Genomic DNA, 20463 nt, shown 5'->3' on the forward strand with positions numbered 1-20463 from the left:
TGATCAACATAGCATTCATCCGGGTCTTCACCCCCTGGAAGACAACCAAAGGGGTTCTACAAGCTTAAGCTATAGCACGTTTGGCCGAAATAAATAGGTAAGATGCCAATTTCTGCTGAGACCTAGACAGACCCAAAATTGGGCAATGCAGGAGGGCCACCCTTGCATCCCTATGGACCGTAATATGAAATAGCATTTGCAGCAAACCAAAAACCCTAGACAAGAAGCCTATCAATCGCAGGCATGACGACGAAATGTGCAAGTCGTCCCCACGTAGACAACAGTTCCGGAAACACCTATCTCCGCCAGTCGGATTAAAGTGAGCAGTCCGAGCCGGGACCCACTACCACCGCAGAAGAACTTTGTAGGCTGTCTCAAGAGTGACTGTATTGAATGAACATTTCGCCACCATCCCCCAGGCCCTATGCCAATCCTCCGCCGCAATCGAGAAACCCAGATCTCGCTCCCATTGAGAGACATAAGACAGGGATAGTGAGGAGGACCTACAGTTAAGAGAGGCATAAATTACAGAAATGAGACCAGGGGACCCTGGGGAATGCTGACAGATGTGTTCAAAGGGCTTTTTGTGGTAAGGGTATGTAGAGGTACAACGGAGGGATAGGACCCAGTGGTGCAATTGCAAATACCGATATTTTCCCGTGGCGGGACCCCCCTTGATTCTCGAAGAGACTCCCATGATGGAAACTTACAAGCGCTCAGAAAATCATGTACAATAACAAAGCCACGGGAGGTCCACCAAGAGAAAGAAGGGGGATGTTCTAGGCCTGGTGGAGATAAATAATTATGCGTAATTGGCAAAAGAGGCAGAAACGATGATATCAAATTACCTGAATATTTAACAGAATTTCAGGTTCGTAAACTGTGGAGCATGATAGGGCTCAAATCCAGAGGGCGCAACTTAGGCGGGAGCCAAAGCAATGTAGTTAAGGAAAGCGGAGCACAGTTGGGTAATTCCAAGAGTACCCATAATGGGATATCTCTTGTGGCATGAAGCATAGACAACTGGGAAATCTGAGCCGCCAAGTACTATCTAGAAACGTGGAACTCCCAAACCTCCCTGTAATCTATGAGTATATACAGTGGCTCTAGGCACTCTGGGAAGTTTATGAGCCCAAATAAAACGGAGAATCTGGCTTTTCAGTTCACAAAGAAGAGGGAGAGTGCGGAAAAAGTACAGGATCTTCGGCAAGATAGTCATCTTGACAGCATTTATCCGGCCAATCCATGATAAAAAAGGAAACCGCCAAGAATGAAGCAGGGAAGTAACAGAGCGCAATAAGGGGTAATAATTAGCCGAAAATAAGGCAGAGTAGGAGGAAGTAAGTGTATCGCCAAGGTAAGCCAGGGAATGGGATGCCCAATGATAGGGAAATTGTGTCTGCAACCGTTCAACCAGGTCGGCAGGGAACGTAATATTCAATGCTGTGGTTTTAGGCAAATTGATGTGAAGGCCACATATAGTCGAAAAACAATCCAATATGACCTGGAGATTGGGGAGAGTGATAAGAGGATTGGTTAAAATCAAAACAACATCATCCACATACAAGTTGGCCTTGTATTGAGTGCCGACATAGGGGACACCAGAAATATCCAGGTGATTTCGAATGGCTGAAGCTAGAGGTTCAAGTGCGAGAACAAAAAGAGCAGGCGATAATGGGCATCCCTGTCTCCTGCCCCTGAAAATAGGGAAAGATGAGGAAAAAAAAGCTGCATATTTCACAGAGGCCGAGGGCGACGAATATAAAGCTGAGATCCAAGCCAGAAATGCATCACCAAACCCCCATCTAGACAGCGTATATGTCAAATACTCCGAAGAAAGCAAATCAAACACTTTATAAATGTCCTGGGATAAAAGAAACCCCGGTATCCTGCGGCGATGTAAGATATGAATGAGATGGATGACTTTACGGATGTTATCAGCAGCTTGTCGCTCCGGAACGAAGCCAACCTGATCTCGATGAATAAGTGAGAGTAGATACTTACTAATTTGGGTGCTCAGAACCTTTCCCAGAAACTTCAAGTCCACATTTAGCAGCGAGATCGGTCTGAAAGCTTGCGATTCAAAGGCATCTTCAGACTTCTTAGGAATCATAGTAATATGCGCCTGAAGAGACTCCAAAGAAAGCCGGGAACCCTGCTTCAAAGAATTGAAAAAGGCCGTCAAGTAAGGAACCAGAACGGTGGCAAATTTTTTATAGTAGAGCCCAGAAAACCCATCTGAGCCTGGAGCCTTGGAGGTCCTCAAAGGTTTGATGGCTTGGTAGAGTTCAGATTTGGAGATAACCGCATTCAGGGCATCTTGGGCTGCAACGGATAAAGAGGGTAGGTGCAGCTCAGCGAAAAAACTATCAGAATTTTCCGCGACAAAGGTGTTCGGTTTTTGGTAAAGAGAGGACAAAAAAATCTGCAATTCTATGTGTAATCTTCACAGGGTCCGAGGTAAAGCCACCGCCCCTCATTCGGTGTTGAACAGGTTTATGCGTGTGACCTAGCGAATTAAGTTTCTTAGCAAACATTGGCCCCGGTTTATTGGCGCATGTATAAAACCTATGTCCGGCCCAACGCAAGGCCTTCTTAGCTCATATAGTGGAAAGAAGATCAAGTTCAGCAGCCACTACATCTCGAGCTTTCCTATTAGCCGTAGTTGGGCAGGCTTTCCAAGTAGCGTCTACCATGGCCAATTGGGAGGTCAATTCCAACATCCTCTTCTCTCTGGCCCAGTTCCTGGACAAGGCAATCTGAATCAAGTAACCCCTTATGGTGGCTTTGTGAGCCTCCCACAGAGTGATGGCCGAGGATACAGAACCCACATTGTCTGTAAAATAGGAATGCATGTGCGAAAGATCCTGGGAGCAAGAAGCCTGAGTGGTGAGCAGGGATTCATTGAGTCTCCACAGAAAATAGGGCCAAGCCATACCAGAAAGACACAGTGAAAAAAACCAATGGGTCATGATCAGACCAGGGGTGAGGTCGAGATGACAATCTTTTGAATTAAAGATAAATGTTGGAAGGAAATGAAAACGTGATCTATTCTACAAAAGCTCAGGTGTGGGGCCGAATAAAAAGTGTATTCCCATGACGTAGGATGCATTTCCCGCCAGACATCAACCAAACCAAAAGCTTGCAGCATATCACGCAATTTAGATTCCTGAGAAAGGTCGTGGCTAGGGGTCCCTCCAGTCGGGTAATGGCGATCGACAGAGGAATTAAGAGCAACATTTGAATTGCTCAGCAATAAGAGAATACCACGTTGATGGTGCGAAATCACTTCCACAACCTAGAGCTCTATCTGCTGATAAAACCTCCAGTGATAAGCCTCTCTTCCATATTAAATGTTTCCACTGTGGACAAGCAGGCCACACAGTTCGTCAGTGTCCACTGCTTGCTGATAGTTCTGAAATTCACAGTAAAGCTGGACAAATGTATAAAAGAAAACAGGGAAAATCAAGAAAACAAATGTTCACTAAACTGGCTGCAGTAGGCTGCAGATGTACTTTCAATTTGTTTGTTAATGATATACCCACTACTGCTCTGTTTGACACTGGCTCTCAGCTGACTATTATCTACAGACCCTTCTATCAGCAACACTTAAGCCACCTCCCTTTGAAACCTATGGACACTATGCCTGTTTATGGTATGGGAGAAAATCCTGTTTTTATGGATGGTTGTCTAGAAGTTGAGCTTCGCATTTCTGGTGTGACAGCTGACGAGGATCCCCCACTTAAAGTCATTGCCTATGTGAGCCCTCCACCCGGGGGTAGTGAGTATGCTCCTATGATTATGGGTTCCAATGTTGAAGCCGTTGAGGCTGCTTTCAAAAGGTTTCTTCAGCCACAACAGGGTACTCCTCTACCCTCACTGCCTGTTGCTCAAGAACTTCAAAATATCTGCCAATGTTTTGCTCCTGATCTTCCTGGAGGATGTGTGGGGAATCCATGGCATCCCATAGAGCTTTCAGCCGAGGGAGTGAGAGTGTTGCGGGTTTTTGTGGAAATTTCAATGGGTGCAAACGGAAGCTTTTTCCTGCTAGAGACTGATCCGAAAGAGACTGCAAAGAAGGGCTGGGAGATAGTACCAGAAAGGAATCGTTTAAAATGTCCAAGAATTGATGTTGTTAGTGTTCAGAATGTTACCACATACCCAGTTATAATACCAGCCTGGCAGGAGGTAGCCTATTGTTACCCAGTGGAAACCATTAGCTCTTACCCTGCCAAGGTCAAGGAGAAAGAAGCCAAATTAGACTTTCACCTTAATGATGCTGATAGTCCTGCAGAGCACAAACAAGCACTAGAAGAGCAGCTAATGGAATACAATGATGTTTTCTCTACTGATGACATGGATGTTGGGTGTGCTAAAAGTATTCAACACAGTATGCGCCTAACAGATAGCACGCTCTTTAGAGAAAGATCCAGGCGCATACCATTACTAATGGGGGCCTTCCTCAGAGGGGAAGTCTGAACCCAACTACTCCTGCATTTGAACCAACAGCCCAAAACTTTGTGCCTACAGTTCCAGACATGATTGGAGCACCAAGTTTTCCCACTAGTGCAGTCCCAGATTTATCTGGACTAATGCCTGAGGGCTTGAGGAGAGGAGATCTTGTTTGACACCTTGGGAAGACCCTGCTATGCTGTACAGAACTATGCTGTACAACCTCATGTTCTCATGAACATGATTACAGCCCATTCCAGACTGGTTAGCATGATGCCTATTTGTTATTAACCATGTTTTCTTTGCAGCTAATCTCTGCAATAGATTGCTTCTGGAGAAGTGGTCTGCAGAAGGCGACAACAATGTTAACATGCTATGTTTTGTTGTTGTTTTATGTGTATATCCTTGCCGGGTTGGAAGGATTTTCAGCAGGGGGAGAATGTAGTGATGTGATAATTTCTTTGCCCATTTTCCAGTGTATACTTCTGTTATGCAGTGTTTGTTTTGCCCTTTTCCAATATGGCTGCTATGCTCTCTGGGCACTGAGGATGAGGTTATCAGAGAGAGCACTTATGGAAAAGACAGGGGTGTGGATTTCCTGCAGAGAGCGAACTCAGACTGTAAGTGTTGCAGCCTCCCCAGCCAGCCCGCTATCCCCATGGAATCCCTAGCTATCCTCATTAGGGATTCTGAGTCACTCAGGGGTCAATCGGTGGGTCTGTGGGAAGAGAGGATCTACCTTTACACAAATAATGTTCTGCTATATTTGGTAGGCAATACGGCCTCGCTGTTGTTGCTGTTGGAACTTGTTAACACCTTTGGACTCTTTTCCGGTATTAAAATTAATTGGGATAAATCCTTCTTGTTCCCACTAAATCCATCGACACCATTGGTTATGGCCCCCACTCCTTTCCACCAGGTCACCAAATTTAATATCTAGGGGTATTAGTTTAATCAGACTTATCTGGTCATGCATCAGATAACCTTCAACCCACTTCAGACCAATTTTCACATCAATGTCAGAGCTAGGTCTCCCTCCTTCTGAGTCAGGTGGGTAGGTTTTAATCTAATAAAAATGGTCTTCTTGCCCAAAAATGTTATACTTATTCTGGCACACCCCAGTCAGTGAGAGAGGATGCCCAGACTGGCTAGGACAGCTCTACAACATCCTCCTACACTAGCTCTCCCTTACTGAGAAATATTACTGGGCGGCAGTCTAGGTGACCGTGTACTAGTGGTTTGCTTGATCAAGCGGAACATGGCAGTTACATTGGAGGTGGGACTTCTGGGATCATATATGTAGCTGAGCAACCTACCGTTTAAGGGCCCCAGGTCTAGTGAGGCTGTCATGGTGCCCGTGCACACTGCCTTGAGGGTTTGGGTGCAAGCCTCTCTGAAATACCACAAACCTGGAGTATACTCCTCCACACCCCACTGTGGGGGAATCCCAACTTGCCTCACTTATGACACCAGCTTCTTAGATCTGGGCTTGACATGGTATCACCTTATTGCACCACATTATCTCTTGGGTATGTTTCCTCGAATTCTATTCTCTGAAGGCTGACTTTCAATTGCCCAACCATATGCTTTTTTAATTTTTTTCCAACTCAAGGCATGCAGTCAATGTACAAATTTGACAGAGTTTCATTGTTCCCCCACCCACTTGAGGAACTTTTTGTGAAAGATGGTTTAGACCAGTGGTCTCCAAACTGCAGTGGTGTATTATTCCTCTCATATAAACCAATGATGGAGCACTATTCCTCCCACTGACACCCACAATGGGGCATTATTCCTCTCATATAAACCAGTGATGGGGCACTGTTTACTTCCAATGACACCAGGACATGTTCTACTTCCACTGGCCAAAATCCGGCCCCCTACAGTTTGAAGGACAGTAAACTGGCCCTTTGTTTAGAAAGTTTGGGGACCCCTGGTTTAGACAATCCACTTTCTTCAATTTATGCCAACCTCAATGTTGTCCACAGGCCCAGGGTTGATGACTTTTATAGGAGATAGCATGTGAATATCCGTTTTCTCATGGAGGAAGACTGGTCTGAATGTCAAGAACACTTTTTTGACGAATATCATATCAGCTGGAGACAGATTTACTCAGCTCAAGCTTTTACACCCCGCAAAGACTGCCCCCTATATATTTAAAAACTTAAAATACAGTATTTGTCAGAGATTCTTCACAAAGAAGGAACCCTTATTCATATGCTTTGAACATGTCCTTGCCTCTAGGCCTTTTGGGGTGAGGTGGCATCCACCGTCAACTCTGTAGTCGGCCTATCACTTTCCAGAGGCCCCCGTATTTTCCTATATATGTTATTGGTGTACTAATCTATGTCGGTATGACTGATAATATAGCATAAACCCGCTAGGTTGAATTATTTGTATTCTACTTGGCATTCTATGCTAGGTGGGCCATATTTCTAAAGTGGAAGGCTCCTCCATCATCTACTGCAGAGGAGTGGAAAGATGCAGTTAACACAGTTCTTCCAATTTATAAATTAACGTTTGCCAATCATAACTGTATGAAAAAAATTTGACAAAATCTGCTGACGGAATTACTATTTGATGAAACCTACTATCTGCATACCAGTATGCAAGGAACAAGGCTTTGACTGTGGCACACTCTTATATATCGACCTATGTGCAGATTCGGTTGCTGACACCTGTTCCCTTCTTCCTCCCCTCCCTCTCTCCTTTCCCCATCCTTCTCCTCTGCTCTGCCACATCTCCCCCCCCCCCCTTCTCTGCAGCCTCCCTCCCCACCCTTTTCCTTTTCTCCTTCTTCCACACACCATACTCCTCTCTAGTGTTTGCATTTGGTTAGTAAATGTGTGCCACACCTATGCATTTATCCTATTGCAAATCCAGATTGTCTTTACTAAAATGCTTCTCTATGTTTACTCAATGTATTCTACTGAGCCTTGACCTGTACTTTTCAATAAATATTTTACTGAAAAAAAAAAAATCTCACAGGGGTTCTAGTCCCCCCTCTACTAAAGAAGAGAATTCTTAGCTCTGTGCTGTCATTGAAAAGTTGCCCTCACTTCCTGTCTGGTAAACATAGTCAGCAGGACAAGATGTGAGGGTAGATATTTCTAACAGACTCCTGGATAGCAATAAATAACAAATAAAACTTGCCCCATCCCCCTTCTACTCTAACTACCCTGTAGAACGAAGATGATCATATTTACTGTCACACCTCCTTGCTGCAGTGCTATTCCTGATCCCTTTCACATGTGTGTTTGTCTTTGCTCACCTATGGGGGTCGTCTGCTGTTCTCTGGGTTTTATTTCCTTCCCTTCCATCACTTCCTGGCCCAACTCCTTGTTTGCCTACCTATATAAGACATGCTCAGTCTGGGCCACTTTGCCTGAGCAACTTCTTAGTTGTCTGAGCTCCTGTGTGTTGCTATCACCTGTATCCGGCATTTGACTACTTGTGTACCGACCCCGTCTTTGTTCTCTGACTGTGCTTGTTTTCCTCCCGTCCTGACCTCGACTAGTTTATCGGATTTCCGTTTGTCTGATTCCATTGTACTCTGCTCCCAAGAGTGGTCTCCAGATCCTCAGCTGGGTGTACCTGGGGCCGCGACCTGGTCCCAGCTTGCTGCAAGTCCATCCCCACCATCAGGGCCTCTGGTGAAGGAGCAGGCTGGGGCTTAGACTCTGCGGCCTGGGGAACCCCAAGTTGACTATCTACAAGGGCTCACTACCACAGGTGCTGACACTTACCTATTCTCAGGAGCCTCTAGCCTGGTCTAGTGATCTCCTAAGCAGATGGCTTTAGGGGACAGGAAAGAGTGCCAACAACGATTGGAATGTCTGGGTGGAAACAACACCCAAAGGCTTACTATGGGGCATCCATTGTCAGTTGTCCCTCCTCCCCCCTGAAGCAAGCACTCATGTCACCAGACCAGAGCGCCCTGAAAATAAATATGTATAAGCATATTCTTCCCCCTCATCATTACACACAGATCAACACTTGCAGCCATTGACTGCAAGCACTGATCAAATGCTGGTTGTTCAACAGGACTGTTTAACAGACAGTGGTATACACGTACCGAAATTCGGCCAGTTCCTGCTAAACCAGACGAATTTCAGTATGTGTGTACCAGGCTTTAGCTAGTTATAGCCTGGACTTTCACTTTAAGTATCAATTTGTTTTTTTAATAATGTTCTGTAATGCATCCATGGCAGAACAAGTTGGAGGGCAACATTCAATGCAAATTATTGCTGTCAATCAAATATTGACAGGTGCTGCTCCTTCACTGTAAAATTAGCAGAAGAGAACAGGAGCAATGATCAAACTGTATTTATTACCCTGAGTGAAGAAAAGGATGGTCAGTGCCCTGGCTAGGCTAGACTGATACAGAGCGCTTTCAGCTATCTCTGTCACCTTCATTCAGAAATCAGCCTGTTACTTCTACTTGTGTTCCCAATTGCTATCTATTATGCTGTCTGGCAAGCATGCTTGGATCTCATAACTGGCTGAACACAATTACAAAACATTTTGCATATAAAAAATATTTACAAGTGTATTTTAAATATTTCATGGTTTGCTTGGAGTTCAGCTTTAAACAGTCAGTCCACCCATATTGATATATGAGTGTTTGTTAGAGGAGTTCAACAAACATAAGAATTTCGCTCAAGACCTTTATTGACCAGAAATCTGTCTTTTCGTTTCTGAGTCAATATTCCAACTGTACTGGTTAGCATTTCTTAAAGTGTATCTCTAGATATAACCTTTTTTAGTATTCAAAAAAAGTGGGGAAGGTTAGACCACTCTATTTTTACTGGTAACCATTATCACTGATACAGAAACTGAAGAAAAATCCAACATTTTAAAGTGGCCCCTAGAAGAAGAGGTAAGGGGAAAACTTTGAAAAACACCTCCAACAGCGATACTTTTTCCGGGGAGGACTGTCTAAAAGGGAATTGCCCCTGTTTCCGTTACCTTTCTGCTGTGCCACTTGGACAGGAAGTGAATAAAAATTTCACCAATGGTAAACAAATAGTGAAAAATAAACTGGTATGGTTTTAACCCTTCAAGACTATACAAAATAAACAAAAAAAAGAGATGGCTATGCATACAATTTTACTACAATATACTGTATTAGAAAACATTCAAAGGTGGGTTTGAACAAGCAAAGTTCAAAGTGAACAAGAACCAAGTCAGGAAATGTGTCAAGAAGATCTCGCTGTTGGAGGATTCAAGACATACTGTATAGGAAGCCTGAGATGAGTCCACCAAGCTAGACTTTAAAGCAAACTAACACTTTAATGTAAAACACAATAGTAAAAGTACATACATTTTTTGAAATCTCTAAACCAGAGATAAAAGTAAAAAAGCTAAAGATTCAACTCACAGTTATCTACCCAACACCAAGACAGCGTTTTTGTCTATGAATTGCTAGTTTAAGTCTGCAGACTGCATGAATGAAGATGTCACTATGAACTGGATGTCAGTAGACAGACTTAGCAATAAAGAGATATTCTTCAGAACAGCTGTGGGAATTACCCCAGTACAACAAAGATAAGCTTCCTTATCTGGTCCTCCTGATACCTGGCAGCTTGAAAAGCGAATGATAAAAATGAATCCCACAGATTTGGTGTTTTTAAGGGAAACAATGGTTAATCAAATGCTGCACTTACCCATCGCAGTAGGACAAACGCTGTGCTATGGTGTACGCAGTAGGATCTCTGTCTAGTGCTAATACTTTAATATTAGAAGCCTGTTTCAGAATTGATGTGGTGTGACCTCCTGCACCAAAAGTCATATCCAATATAGTCTAGACCGAGGAGAAAAAGAAATACACATAAATATAATACATGCTTATGATTAGACAATTAAATATTTGAGAAGTCAAACAGCTTGTATCAACAGTGTTAATTTGCAAAAAGTGATATGCATGTTTATACATGTGATTAGTCTATCATTTATACGGATAATTAATTCATGGACCACAGCTCCAAAGTTACTGTGGTGCTTGCCTTCCTTAAGGATTCCACGGACAATTTCATGGAGCAAAATGCACTTTTCACCAAACCATACATAGTAATACAGTCATATCTTTGAAGTGTTTCTGTAGGCAAAAATCTTTTTGTTAATCTTTGATAAAGCTGGGAAGGGTTGGACTCTCTGCCATGTTTCTCTTGTTACTGTATCTCCTTCCCCATTTGGAGAAATACATTATCACCATTTGTACTTGTAACCATTGTCAGTGAAAAAGAGAAGGGATATACAATATTTTAGCATTTTACCAGTGGATCTGTCAGGTCAGCCCATCAGTGGATCTGTCAGATCAGCCCATCAGTGCATCTCTCAGTGGAGCCATTAATGGACCCAACAGTGGATTTGTCAGTGCTGCCATCAGTGGATCTTTCAGTGCCGCCATCAGTGGATCTGTCAGTGCTGCCATCAATGGATCTGTCAGTGCCTCCATCAGTGGATCTGTTGGTGCAATCCATCAGTGCATCTGTCAGTAGAGCCCATCAATACACAGCCCATCAGTGGATCTGTCAGTGCCGCCATCAGTGCAGCCCATCAATACACAGCCCATCAGTGGATCTGTCAGTGCCGCCATCAGCGGATCTGTCAGTGCCGCCATCAGCGGATCTGTCAGTGTGGTCATCAGTGGATCTGCAAGTGCCACCATCAGTGGATCTGTCAGTGCATCCCCATCAGTGCATCTGTCAGTGCAGCCCATCAGTGCACAGCTCATCAGTGGATCTGTCAGTGCAACTCATCAGTATACTTATCAGTGCATCCATAAGTGTACCTCTCAGTGCATCCCTATCAGTGGATCTGTCAATGCAGCCCATCAGTGCACACCCCATCAGTGCATCTGTCAGTGCAGCTCATCAGTATACTTGTCAATGTACCTGTCAGTGCATCCATCAGTGCATCCATCAGTGTACCTGTCAGTGCATTCATCATTGCAGCCCATCGGTGTACCTGTCAGTGCAGCCATCAGTGCAGCCTAATCAGTATACTCATCACACAGGCATCAAACAATCGTCACGAGTCAACATAACTGCCACCCATCAGCAGTGTACACATCACAGCCATCCATCAGCAGTTTACCCCTCATACAGCCACAATCACCACAGCTGCAATGTCCAAAAAATATTTTTCCAGTGAGGCGGCGCTCAAAATCCTCAGCATGTAAGATGAGAGCAGTGGGGAGCTCTCACCATCCAATTCCGATTCGGAATACGAACCAGTAGAAAGTAGTGGATCTGTGACCGAATCAGGGGAGGAAGCAGTCCCTCCTAAAAGGAGAATGTGCGGTGAAGAACAGGCAACCACAAGCAGCGCCACACACCCCAATGATCAATCAGCAGACACCAATGGCGCTAGACCCCAGGATGAAAGGCCAGTACTGGAGCATCCCACCAGACCCCAAGAATTAGGGCCCAAACATATCTTCCTGACACCCTGGCAAACCCTTTACGGTTGCCTTCCAGCTCAGGATCAGCTTCAATCCCCCCTTTCACCGCACAGCCAGTTGTGCAAACCAATACTGAAAATCTTTCTGAAATTGATTTTTTTTTATTTGTTTTTCCCTGCCGATTTACTTCAATACATTGGATCTTTTTGCTCAGCAGTATATTGATAACAATTGATAACAATCCCAGTATATCCTATGCCCGTCCTTTTCTATGGAGATGTCTCACAGTGGAGGAGTTAAAATTGGTTTTGGGCCTTACGTTTAACATGGGGCTTACAAAAAACAAACAAATTGCATGCCTACTGGTCAACCAACCCCATCCATCATATGCCCATCTATTCTGCTGTAATGTCCCGGTCACGCTATGATCTGATCATGCAATTCCTGCATTTCAATGATAAATAACAGTGCCCTCCCTGGGATCATCCCAACTATGACAAGCTAAACAAAATCCGTCCCCTAATAAATTCTTTTGCTAAGAGATTTGCCGAACTTTATGTCCCTGAGCAACAAATTTCTGTGGATGAATCCTTTGTCCACTTCACTGGCCGGCTGGGATTTAAGCAATTAATTTCCAGTAAAAGGGCCAGGTATGGATTGAAGCTGAACAAGCTCTGCGAAAGAGCTACAGGATATGTGCAGGCATTCCACGTGTACAAAAGCAAAGACTCCCACATCCACCCCCTGAGTGCCCAACCTACATCATCAAAAGTGGCAAAATTGTTTGGGACCTTGCACCCCACTGTTCCAAAAAAGGTTATCATATCATTATACCAGTCTGCCCCTTTTCCGGCATCTGTACCGTGAGAAAACCTTAATCGACCATGTTTTTTGCCTGCCGCTTGAACTGATCTTTTGCCCTGCTACTGTAGTAGTGGGATGCAAGATAACACAGCGAACTCACATATGTGAGGGGCTTCAGAGTAGAGAAAACCAGTTTTGGTTTTCACCGGGTTTTGTCATTCCAGGATCAGGGTCTGTTAGTCCAGAGGCTTCAAAGAGCTTGGGTGGGACAAAGCCTCTACCCCTGTGGCCAGGTCTTACCGGACCGAGGCCCTAAGCCTGATGTTTCTTCCTGCTACCTGGATCAATACTGTGCTGACCATATCTCTGCCTGCTTCCTGTAATGACCCAGGACTTTATTGGACTATGTTCCTGCCTGCTGCCTGGACCATTCGTTTGGCTATTGCTGACCACATCTCTGCCTTCTTCCTGGACCACTGCTCTCCTCTGCAGACAACTTCTCTACTATAACCACAGGTAATCTTCTGTTTACCCTTTGTTTAGCTAGGCTGTGAAAAAATCTCATGCATGTGGTATCGCCAAATTCAGGACAAGTAGCAGAATATTTTTTGGGGTGTAATTCTTGGTATGTACATGCTATGTGTTAGAAATATCTTATAAATTGACAAATTTGTGTAACAAAATATGTTTTCATTTTCTTTCCACATTTTTCAAAAACTTGTGGAAAAAATGACATGTTCAAAAGACTCATTATGCCTCATAGAATATACATTGGGGTGTTTTATTTCCAAAATGGGGTCATTTTGTGGGTAATTTCATTGTGCTGGTGCTCCAGGGCCTTCAAAATGTGATAGGTAGTCAGAAAATTAAAAGTGTAATTTATGCCCCTAGAACGCCTGATGCCTACTTGGAAGTTGGGCCTCTGTATGTGGCCGAGCTGTGTAAAAGTCTCACACGTGGTATCACCAAACTCAGGACAGGTAGCAGAATGTGTTTTATGGTGTAATTCTTGGTATGTACATGCTATATGTTAGAAATATCTTATAAATGAACAACTTTTTGTAAAACAAAATATGTTTTTATTTTCTTTACACATTTTACAAAAACTTGAAAAAAATGACATGTTCAAAAGACTCATTGTGCCTCATAGAATATACATTGGGGTGTTTGCTTTCCAAAATGGGGTCATTTTGTGGGTAATTCCATTGTCCTGCTGCTCCAGGGCCTTCAAAAATGTGATAACTAGTCAGGAAATTAAAAGTGTAATTTATGCCTCTAGAATGCCTGATAGTGCTACTTGGATCTTGGGCCTCTGTATGTGTCCAGGCTGTGAAAAAGTCTCACATGTGTGGTATCGCCATACTCAGGAGGAGTAGCAGAATGTGTTTTGCGGTGTAATTGCAAGTTTGAATATGCCGTGTGTGAGAAATAACTTGTTAATATGACAATTCTTAAAAAATTCTTAATTTTCCCAAGAATTGATGGAAAAAAAATGACAACTTCAAAAAATTTGCCATGCCTCTTACTAAATAGCTTGGACTGTCTACTTTCCAAAAAAGGGGTAATTTGGGGGTATTTGTATTTTCCTGGCATGTTAGGGCCTCAAGAAATGAGATAGGCTGTCAGTACATCAGGTGAGATCAATTTTCAATGATTGGTACGATAGCTTGTAGACTCTAACTTTCACGCAGACTAAATAATATACCGTTATTTGGGTTATTTTTACCAAAGAAATGTAGCAGTAAAAATGTTGGCCTAAATTTATGAAGAAAATAGAAACAAAAATAAATTTTTTTTTTAAATGTTTGCTCTTTTTGCGCTTATTTAAAAAAAAATAAAAAACCCAGTGGTGATTAAGTACCACCAAAATTAAGCTCTATCTCTGTGAAAAAAATTACAAAAGTTTTGTTGAGGTACAGCTTAGCATGACTGTCATTGTCATGTAATTGTCATTCAAAATGCGAGAGCACTGAAAGCTGAAAATTGGTCTGGACAGGAAAGGCGTAAAAGTGTTGGAGTGTTTAAGTTCCTGTTGCATCTCCAGCAAGGAAGTGAAAGAAAATTTCCCCAATATCACACAGATTCCTCAATCGCACACAGACAGCAAAAAAACTGCCAGGTGACTATATAATTTCCTATCTTATTGTGAGCAAAAAAAAAAAGATGATTTGGCTATATATACACTTTAAAGTGGACCTTCATCGAATTTACAAGTTTGTATAAATACATTTATGCATGCAGTTAATATGGAAAAAATGCTGTATACCGGATTATACAGTCATGGCCGAAATTGTTGGCACCCTTGATATTTTTCCTGAAAATCAAGTATTTCACACAAAAAAGGTATTGCATTAACACATGTTTTGCTATACACATGTTTATTCCCTTTGTATGTATTGGAACAAATATAAAACAGAGGCAGAAAAGCAAATATGACATAATGTCACACAAAACCCCAAAAATGGGCTGGACAAAAGTATTGGCACCCTTAACTTAATATTTGGTTGCACACCCTTTGGAAAACATAACTGAAATCAGTCGCTTCCTATAACCATCAATAAGCTTCTGACACCTCTCACCCGGAATTTTGGACCACTCTTCCTTTGCAAACAGCTCCAGGTCTCTCTTATTGGAAGGACACCTTTTCCCAACAGCAATTTTAAGATCTCTCCACAGGTGTTCAATGGGATTTAGATCTGGGCTCATTGCTGGCCACTTCAGAACTCTCCAGCGCTTCTTTGCCATCCATTTCTGAGTGCTTTTTGACGTATGTTTGGGGTCATTGTCCTGCTGGAAGACCCAGGATCTTGGACGCAAACCCAGCTTTCTGACACTGGGCCCTACAGTGCGACCCAAAATCCTTTGGTAATCCTCAGATTTCATGATGCCTTGCACACAGTCAAGGCACCCAGTGCCAGAGGCAGCAAAACAACCCCAAAACATCATTGAACCTCCACCATATTTTACCGTAGGTACTGTGTTTTGTTCTTTGTAGGCCTCATTCCGTTTTCGGTAAACAGTAGAATGATGTGCTTTACCGAAAAGCTCTATCTTGGTCTCATCTGTCCACAAGACGTTTTCCCAGAAGGCTTTTGGCTTACTCAAGTACATTTTGGCAAACTGTAGTCTTGCTTTTTTATGTCTCTGTGTCAGCAGTGGGGTCCTCCTGGGTCTCCTGCCATAGCGTTTCATTTCATTTAAATGTCGACGGATAGTTCGCGCTGACACTGATGCTCCCTGAGCCTGCAGGACAGCTTGAATGTCTTTGGAACATGTTTGGGGCTGCTTATCCACCATCCGGACTATTCTGCGTTGCAATCTTTCATCAATTTTCCTCATCCGTCCACGACCAGGGAGATTAGCTACAGTGCCATGGGTTGCAAACTTCTTGATAATGTTGCGCACTGTGGACAAAGGCAAATCTAGTTCTCTGGAGATGGACTTGTAACCTTGAGATTGTTGATATTTTGCCACAATTTTGGTTCTCAGGTCCTCAGACAGTTCTCGTCTCCTCTTTCTGTTGTCCATGCTTAGTGTGGCACAGACAGACACACAATGCAAAGGTTAAGTGAACGTCTCTCCTTTTTATCTGCTTTCAGGTGTGATTTCTATATTGCCCACACCTGTTACTTGCCCCAGGTGAGTTTACAGGAGCATCACATGCTTGTAACATTCTTATTTATCCGCAGTTGTGAAAGGGTGCCAATACTTTTGTCCAGCCCATTTTTGGAGGTTTGTGTGACATTATGTCGAATTTGCTTTCTTTCCTCCCTTTTTTTGTTTTGTCCCAATACACACAAAGGGAATAAACATGTGTATAGCAAAACATGTGTTAATGCAATACGTTTCGTGAGAAATACATGATTTCCTGGAGAAATATCAAGGGTGCCAACAATTTCGGCCATGACTGTAGATCTGTGTTGTTCTTGATTGGGTGATGGCAAATATTTAAATTCTCTCTATTATACCAACCTATCCTATTTATGGATACTTGGCACTGAAAATTAAAGTGGAATTCCTGCCTATCACTATGCTTAAAAAGTTCCCTCAACCCCCCCGCTACTGACCCTGTGTAAACCTGTATATACTTACCTATTTTTAGTCTGCTCCGGTGCAGTGAGGTCACATGATCCTCAGCAGCAGTTGGGGACTGGAGGGAGCACTTCGACAACGTGACAACGGCTGGGACATGAGTGACATCACAGCTCCTGGAATTCCCAGCTGTTGTCAGCGCTCCCTACTGTCCCCTGCAGCCACTGCTCAGGAACACAGGGGAGGTGGAGCTGCGGGATCACATGACCAGACTGAAGTGGACTAAATATAGGTATCAGGGGCGGACTGACAACTCATGGGGCCCCCGGGTAATAGGGGATCATGGGGCCCGTGTCCTTGCCCAAACTCAAAAAAGCCTATGAAAAAGGGGCATCTCATGGGGCCCCCTACTGACCCCGGGCAGTGCCCGAGTTTCCAAATGGTCAGTCCGCCCCTGGTAAGTATACATATTTTTTTACATAGGCTGCACAGCAGAGGTAGCTGGAGAGGGGAGGGAACATTTTTAAACATAGTGTTAGGCAGGAATTCCACGTTAAAATGGTTATAAAGCCTAAATATTTTTTATCTTAATTCATTCCTTGCATTGAAGTTCAAAATGTTTAGGCATCTTTATCACCTCTTCTTCCCCCCCTTTTACTTTCCTGAGTCCTCAATCGATCCAATACTGTGTACATATGCAGCAGCTCTTTCCTCTTCTCCCCACTCTCACAGGCTTTGGTGAGAGGAGGGGGAGCCATTGGTTCCTGCTGCTGTCAGTCAAATCCTGTGGAGAGGGAGTGGGGGCAGGATCGAGCATGCAGGTTTGCCATGATAGGAAGCGGTTTCCTATGGTGGTACACCGAGAAAAGAAAGAGCCTGGAACAGCAGTGGGGGACCCAAATGAAGGAGGTTAGGGGCCACTTTATACAATTCCATTGTACAGGTCAGATAACTATAAACCTATTCGTTATTTAAAAAAAATTTAATAAAAGTTAGACTTTACAATCACTTTAATGTATACATAAAGTATATAGAACAGACATAGCAATGCCAAGGTCAGACTTATGTGTTCTTTATAAAGAAAGAAAATTAATCATCTAACACTTGACTTAAAAGGATGTATAGCTCACACAGAGAGATTTTTTTTTATTATTTCCCTGTTCTTATAAGAAAAAAAAGAAAAAGAAAAACAGAATGACTCCCACACCAATTTTAACAATCTAAAACACTACTTGTGAAAATTTTGCCTTGCGATCAAGTTCAATTCTTTTTAATCAGATAGAGCTAAATTGTATTATTTCTCCATGTCCCTGAAACTAACAAAATGGAAAGTCACACTGGTTCTATATCATATGAGTCACACTCCTTTAGTTAAGTTATGATTCTGTGACAGATTTACCCAGAGGAATTGTAAAATCTGTTTATGGGGGGAAAAAAAATACTGGTTACTCTCTGAGTTCAGCTGCTTAACTGAAAATTTATAGCAGGTAAAAAATAGAAACACAGTATTCATTTCAGGAATATATGTGATGTTTAAAGCAACCTGTAAGGTTCTACGTAGTTTGACTTTGATCAAAAGACAAACATGTTAATTACTTTGAAAGTGCTTATAATTATACCAAAATGGTAGGAATTTACACAAACGTTTCACATAGATAACGGTTTTCCTTAAAATAAACCCCCATATTCCTCCCAATAGTCACAAATGAAAAATGAAACCTTTCTAACGATCAGTCCATCATCATATGACCCTCTATGGCATCTCTTCTGATAGTGATGCCCAGTGATTCATCACTGCAGTCTGGGTCTCATCACTTCCGATACTATGACAGCGCCATTTAGCCTTTAGGACCTAGTGAGAACCCTGCTAATTGGAAGTGTCCACCTCACCAAGTAGTTATTTGGACACTTAAAGCAGCAGCTTCCCACAGACCTAAAGAAAAAAAGACTTGTGACCCAGCCTATATAACATGACTGTGAACTCAGGCAGGATTTTGGGACATTTGTGTAGATTTGTTTTATCATATGAAAGGTTGTTTGTTAAAGCGAGATGGCATGGGCTAGGTTTTTTCTGGAGATAGCAAAGTACTTTGAAACTCATTGTACTAAAATAATGTTGCACATTTGAGAAAAAGAAAAAAACCTGGAGGCAGGCCTATTTTTACAAAATGCCATCCTAAGTCCCAGAAGCTGGCAATTAATTTCCAAATTCAGTGCAATAAAAAGATTCTCCTTTGGTGATAAAGTAGATGCTTGCTTGTACAAAAGACATTGCTTTTTATTCCAAGGAATGGATAAATTATCCAAGCTAATTGTCCAAATAAAAAAAAATCTTAATACTAAGGAAAAAAATGAGAACACACCTAAAACAGTTCAAAAAACTTTTAAACTGGCTGATGTGCAGTGATTTAAAAATTATGACATGGTCTTGCTAACCCTGAAGGATGGATGGACCTGCCATGAAGAACAAAACATTGAACATGAAAAACACTTTTATTTGTAATGAAACCACAAATAAAGGCTAGAAATAGCTATTGGTAGTTAGTCACTATCGACTAGACTTGTTTTGAAATGCTGAAGATGTTTCGTCAGTTCAGATGAAAATCAGGAACATACCCCAGCATTCATAACCACATAGGTAATTTGGTCACCTTAACGTGGAACTTTATATCTCTGTCAAGATGAATGAACTCCTATGCATTAACTGGAGTGATGTCATCCTGGCCCCACCAATCAAAATGGTCAATGCTCAGAACCCAGAAGAAAAATGGATGAAGATGTCAGTGGCCGGCAAGAGGGCTCATGGACATTGCATCATCGGAGTATCACTGGGGAGTATAGTTCCACTTCAATCCAACCTTCATGGTGTCAGATGGCAGATAAAAGGATGGTGTGAAACTTTGTGAAAGCAACTTGTTCTAATATGCATAATCCAGTCACCTTGAACTCTGACACAGTTGATAAGGTCTTGATACAAACAAAGAAATAGGGAATAAGTAGCCTGTTGTAGAAAATCACTTGCTAAAAAGCATTGACAGTTCCTTCCACCAATGAGAGAGGACAGTGCTCTCTGTAATGACATCAAGGCCAAGACTCCACCTCTTCCTCTACAGAAAGCACTAGCAAGTTTTGGAGACCCTTTCTTTTTAGCAGTCAGACTACTTAATAAACTTTAAAGGTTTTCTGCTGTTTACAGAAACCCACAAAACAGATTTTCAGTATTAAGAGTAAAAAAGGATCTCATGTGGTTTTACCACCTGCCCAAAAAAAGAACACTGTGGGTGAGTGCATAAATGTTTGCTGTAAAAACCTGATTATGAATCACTAATATAAACACGAAAGTAAATTATTTCAGCTAGAAACTTATTTTGAAGGAAAGAATTTGATAAAATAGTTGCTGGAATTAAACTTTGGTGTTTGATGCATTATTACAGTAACATATCACCAGACAGCAGATCTTAGTTATTAATATTTGTTCAAGAATTTTAAAATGTGTATCTTGCTAAAATAAAATTACATGTTAAAAAAAAATTATAACTCAGATATTGTGAAAAGATTATTTTTTTTTTTAAAGTGACCCTGTGAGGTCCTAATTACTGTAAGATCTAACAACAAAGTTGAAGAGGACGCTGCAAGTACTAGAGGTATTGCTCAAAGCAGTTCCTGTTTGCTTTGGTGCCTTTGGATTTCAGGAACAAGGCTGAATGCTGGGATGTAAATTCTGTCCACTTGCATTAAGCCAAGCAAATTCCTGACACCAAGCCGTGCTTTAC

At 42.4% G+C, this 20463-nt stretch overlaps 1 protein-coding gene across 1 annotated transcript in view; it reads right to left on the minus strand.

The window, feature by feature from the left end:
• The window catches only part of METTL15 (methyltransferase 15, mitochondrial 12S rRNA N4-cytidine), a 325568-nt gene that overhangs the window by 167137 nt on the left and 137968 nt on the right, over window positions 1-20463 (minus strand). Inside the window, exon 3 of the mRNA XM_089662425.1 lies at window positions 10116-10252. Coding sequence (XP_089518551.1) covers window positions 10116-10252 — 137 coding nt within the window. The remainder of the gene's footprint in view (window positions 1-10115; window positions 10253-20463) is intronic.

The sequence above is a fragment of the Staurois parvus genome, unplaced genomic scaffold (assembly GCF_062004578.1).
Source record: "Staurois parvus isolate SC_StPar_1 unplaced genomic scaffold, SC_StPar_1.0 ptg001472l, whole genome shotgun sequence".
Taxonomy (NCBI): Eukaryota; Metazoa; Chordata; class Amphibia; order Anura; family Ranidae; genus Staurois; species Staurois parvus.